Source organism: Alligator sinensis, unplaced genomic scaffold, assembly GCF_000455745.1.
Source record: "Alligator sinensis unplaced genomic scaffold, ASM45574v1 scaffold642_1, whole genome shotgun sequence".
Lineage (NCBI taxonomy): Eukaryota > Metazoa > Chordata > Crocodylia > Alligatoridae > Alligator > Alligator sinensis.
The window spans coordinates 325743-330696 of NW_005842289.1; the positions used below are offsets into that span (position 1 = coordinate 325743).

The 4954-nt window shown below is 47.2% G+C and overlaps 1 protein-coding gene across 1 annotated transcript in view; it reads left to right on the plus strand.

Moving 5' to 3' along the window:
* Nucleotides 1–27: 27 nt before the first annotated feature.
* The window catches only part of ZDHHC1 (zinc finger DHHC-type containing 1), a 47519-nt gene continuing 42592 nt past the window's right edge, over nucleotides 28–4954 (plus strand). Inside the window, exon 1 of the mRNA XM_025209450.1 lies at nucleotides 28–255. Coding sequence (XP_025065235.1) covers nucleotides 178–255 — 78 coding nt within the window. The 5' untranslated portion in view covers nucleotides 28–177. The remainder of the gene's footprint in view (nucleotides 256–4954) is intronic.

A 4954-nucleotide genomic window follows, 5' to 3' on the forward strand; every position in this document is an offset into this window, starting at 1 on the left:
TCTCGCAGGTCCAGGCCAAAAAGGCTGCCGGGCCGGGACCGGGGCTGGGGCCGGAGCCGGGGCCGGGGGCGCTTCGCCCACGGCAGCGCCCGCGAAGTACGTGAGAAGCATCCCAATGAGCATCTTACCAGCGACCTGCGGCGGCGGATCCGAGTCGGTGGTCATGTTGCGGCCAGTATGTCCGGCTCCTCTCTTGACGCTTTGCACTTGGCTGCACTGTGGGTGTGTCTTCTTGTGCCATTAATGCATCTTAAGGTGACTGAGCATTAGAATAAGGCACAGGAAATTGTGCTCGGGAACACGTGTACACATGCGCTGGTGTCAGAAGCAAATTTGCTTCCAACGAGAGCATTTGAGCCTAGGGTGGCTTCTGCCCCGCCGCCCTGCTCTGCCCCCTGCAGTGGCCGGGGGGAGCTCCAGGCTTGGTGCCAGCCCTGCACTGGCAGTGGGCACAGGAGTCGGGCCTGGACTATGGAGAGAAGGAGCGAGCTGTCCTGGAGCAGGGGACAGCTCCCAGCCTGGCTCTGAGGCACTGGCTTGGGGCGATGTCCCGTGGCCGAGCAGCAGCAGCAGCACTCTGAATTCTCCCTTTGCTTTGCTTGCTGAGGAGATGGGAAGTCTCTGTCCCTGGTCCCAGCGCTGCTACGCTTGCAGCTCCCCACAGGCTCAGGTGAGGAGCGGGAGCCAACTTGGGCATGCACTGCATGGCAAGAGCAGAACTGAGGGGATGGGGACTGTCCGTGGCCTGACACTGTGGGGACAGAGAGCTGCCCCATCCTGGTACTGCTCAGCTCCTGGCTCTTTGGGGGAGCTACGAACTAGGCAGCACTGAGACCAGGAACAGAGAGCTCCCCGTCCCCCACAGCAAACAAAGTGAGGAGGGAGCTCAGGGCATTGCTGCTGCTCGGCCACAGAGCATCACTCCAAGCCAGCACTGTGGAGCTGGGCTACGATTCTGAACTCCACAGGAGAGTCACGGGTACCTCCCCTTGTCCCCTCTGGCCCCCTGCTGTCTAGGCTGACTGGGAGCAAATTGCTCCCAGTCAGTGTCTACGTGTGCGCTACTATGCAGTAGCTAATATGTGGTTAATCTAGTACTAATATTTCTTTGGTACTAGAGATGTGCACATTAGCCTACTTTATTGTCCAGTAAGTCTTGCGCACATGTAGGTGGGAATGGTTTACTGTGCATTGGATTAGTCTAATGCTCAGTGAAGCATATCATGTAGGCGTGCCTAGTAACACTTTGTTTGAATGGGCCCCTGCTTCCCAAGGAATCTGGATCACTCCTTGCTTACTGCTCAGCCCAGGCTCATGTCTTTTAATGATTTGACAGGATTCTAGGTCATCAATTGAAAAACGTTGAAGAGTCTTGGGCCAAATACAGATCTGCGGAGTTAACTGCTATAAACACCAGCATTAGATATTGACTTCCCACTAACAAGTACTTTTTAACTGTCACCTAGCCAGGTAGTCATTCATTCATTCATTGTATGTCTATTACAGTTCCATAGTACTAATATTTCAATCAGAATATCAAGAAGGGGTGGTTCAAGTTAGTAAGTGCTAGGTAATTTTGGAATATTTTTACTTAAGAAATGAGGAATAGCAAGCCAGATCTTTATCATTATTTTTCTTAATGCCCATTCAGGGCTAAAATTTCCCACTGTTTAAGTCACAAGAGGTTCTTTGCCATAATATAGAGGACACCTAATTATTAATTATATTATTATTAATTTTATTATTAGAGGAGAGAGAAGAGTGACCCCTCCACAAACATTAAAGAATAGTTAGTTCTAGTTTTCCTCTCTGGCAGAGCTTTTCACAAAGGTAACACTCTCAGAGTGCCTCCGGGATTCTCTTCTTGGCAGAAGATGAAAGTATCTTATTTTGAAAACTAGTAGCAAGTCCTAGTTCAGTGCATCCTTGGTAACTCAACAGTAGAAGAATACATTTCATTTAAGGATAGTGAACAGGCCAGAATAAGTCACTGTAACCCAACCAAGTAAAATGTTTAATTTCAGTTACTTAAAAGAAGCCATTCAAGGACCTGTCTTGAGGCAGGCATTGATGAGTAATAAAAATCATCAATTCAAGTTAAATCTGCTTTTCCTCCATGTTTGTTAAGGCTACCATGCATCTCTCCTGGGATACACTAAATTATTTTGCTGGTTAGCAAGATAAGCTCTTGCTGTTTTAAGTTGCAACATCCTTTCAATATCTCATTGAAATTGTTATAAGAAAAACCTAAGCAGGGCTTGTGACAAACTCACTTTTGTTGAAATCTTGATAATGTACAGGTTTCCCTTGCTTTATGTGGTACATGCGGTACTGGAAAACTGCATAACTCGAATTTGCATAAAGGGAACCCAGTTTATAAGCTAACAAATAGGGATATGTTCCCATGGCAGTGTGGGAGAGAGTGGGGCTAAGGCTAGGGAAGGGGTGGGGGGAGGGGCGCAGTGCAACCCAGTGGCTGCAGGCAGGTGACATCAGCTGCTCCTGGGGCTGCAGCAGGGAGCAAAGCGAAGGGAACTATGGATGGGTGCGGGGCACAGGTTGGGGGTGTGGGGGGGTGTAGCTCTTGCTGTTATGCTCACCCCAGGAGGGCTGTGGGCTGGGGGACTGCACCAGGCTCTTTCCGGGGGGCGTGCGCCCCCGGACCTGTGCATGGGATGAGGGCAGGCTGCCACTGGTGGCTGGGGCTGGTGGCAGCACCAGACTGTTTCCGGAGGGGGTTTGGGCCACACTGCGCTCTGGATGGGTGGTGGTGGCACTAGAAGAGGAAGTTGGGGCTATGGTGAATTTTGGGGCGGCTGCAGCCTCCCTCCCAGCACCGCTGCCACATGCCCCGAGCACAGCACAGCCCAAACCCCCACCAGGAACTGCCTGGTGCTGCCACTGGCCCCAGCCTACAGTGGCAGCCTGCCCTCATCCTGTGCACGGGTCCGGGGGCACACCCCTCCCCAGGAAGAGCACGGCACAGGCCCAGCCCTCTGCCTTCCTGGGGTGTGTGTAGCTGCAAGAGCTGTGTGTCCCCTGTCCTGCACCCCGCACCCGCTGACAGTTCCTTTCACTTTGCTCCCTGCTGCAGCCCCAGGAGTGGTGGATGCCATCTGCCTGCAGCCACTATGCTACACTGCGCCCCTCCCCCCACCCCTTCCCCTGCAGATTTACCTCGTAGATAAGAAATTTTGTGTGTAAAAAGGGTCATCGCATAAGAGCAAATTCGCATATACAAAACCTGTATATGGAGAAAATGCAGTGCTGTGCTGAAAGGTGGCTTCTTCTGGATGCCTTATTGGGACTTATTTGCTGCCTTGCTGCACTTCCTTGCTTGAAAGAGAAGGTGCTGAGACAAGAAAAATGCTGGAGGCTGAATGCTATTGAAGATGCTAGATGGGAGCAGTGTGTGCTGTTTGTTTAATTTAGAGACTAATATTCTTCTTTGATAGTTAAATTCAGACATGCATTAAAGTTAGGTGTCTGGGGAAACAATTTTTTTTTTTTTCTTTTTCTTTTTTTGGCTGAGCAACTTCATGGGTTGAATCATGGGTTTACTCTGGATAGAACCTTCAGAATCTGAATTTGCTGCTTGTCCATGTATACATGCTAGTGGGGTAAATGTCTTTTTCTTGTGTGGAAGTTTGGAATTTTAACTCTTTCCTGTATTTAATCCTTTTTTCAAGAGTCCTTTAGTTTTATTCAGAGGTGAAATTGTTCAGATAAGTTGAAACATTTTGACATGAGTCATAGTTTAAAAAAAGGTATTTTTAAACGTACATAATTCTTTGAAGTCTTTACCTTAAATAATGTTCAAAGGAGGCAGTAACTCCTCGTAACATTTTTTTGTGAGCTAACTTTTGAGGATTTGATTGGAAAGATGCTAAAGCACTGCCAGATAGCAAATACCAAAACCATTTTTTAAAGACTTATAGTTTGTGTGAAACTGGAGGCAAAGCCTACTTCATGCTTAGGAAAATTTATCCAAACTGCCAGATAACAAAACCTTGCTGGCATTGGCTGAAATGTTAAGAAAACTTTCAGAGAGTAGGTTGGGATATGGATAAAAATGAGCTGCAGTTTATAGCTCATGGAAGACTGAAGCAATGCTAATGAATTTAAAGGAAGGATTTTGCATGTGTCAGGATTTGCTTCAGCTTCTGTTATTCAGAAGGCTTGAAATTTAGAATCCAACCCCTTGGGAGTTGTGTATAGCTGACAGCTATAGATCAGAGTTGGAAATTGAAGCTTTCTAGGAATTGTGCAAGGGTCAATAAATTGCCTTCGAGTTTTTGCCCCCGGTTGCAAGAATCTGGCAAGATTTGTATACAGTTCACCTTTGCCAACAGGGTTCTCAGTAGCAGTAGTGAAATCCATCATTTATCATCTTTTCTCAGTAGCAGCACTGACATCTAGCAAGTTTTCTGAACAACTGTAAGATCTAGAAGTTAATTTTAAAATTAAAATTCTACAGAAACTGCAGGCCTTACCTAGAAGGCAAAGTTTATTTCACCCTCTGTTCTTCTGCCTATTTTTCATGCTCTGTTCTATTAACATTAGAGGTTGAAACAGTTCCCAAAAGGGTTAAAGCAGGGGTGGGCTATTATTTTGGGCAGAGGGCTGCTTACTGAGTTTTGGCAAGCCATTTAGGGCCACATGATAGGCAGCCAGGGGCAGATAAATATTAATTTTCTAAATTTTTAGGGGCCCTGTGGGCTGGATAGAATGGCCTGGTGGGCTGCATCCAACCCATGGGCCACATTTTGCCCACCCCTGGTTTATAGTATGCTACAATCATGAGCGATAAATCTTGGATTAGGATTGCACACCAAAAAAAAGTTCCAATGGATTATAGCTTCATCCAGCTCCAATATTTCATTTTCTTCAGTGGTTAATTGAGGTGCTACAGAGAGATCTCTGCAAATCCTAAAAGTGATTCATTCAATGAGTA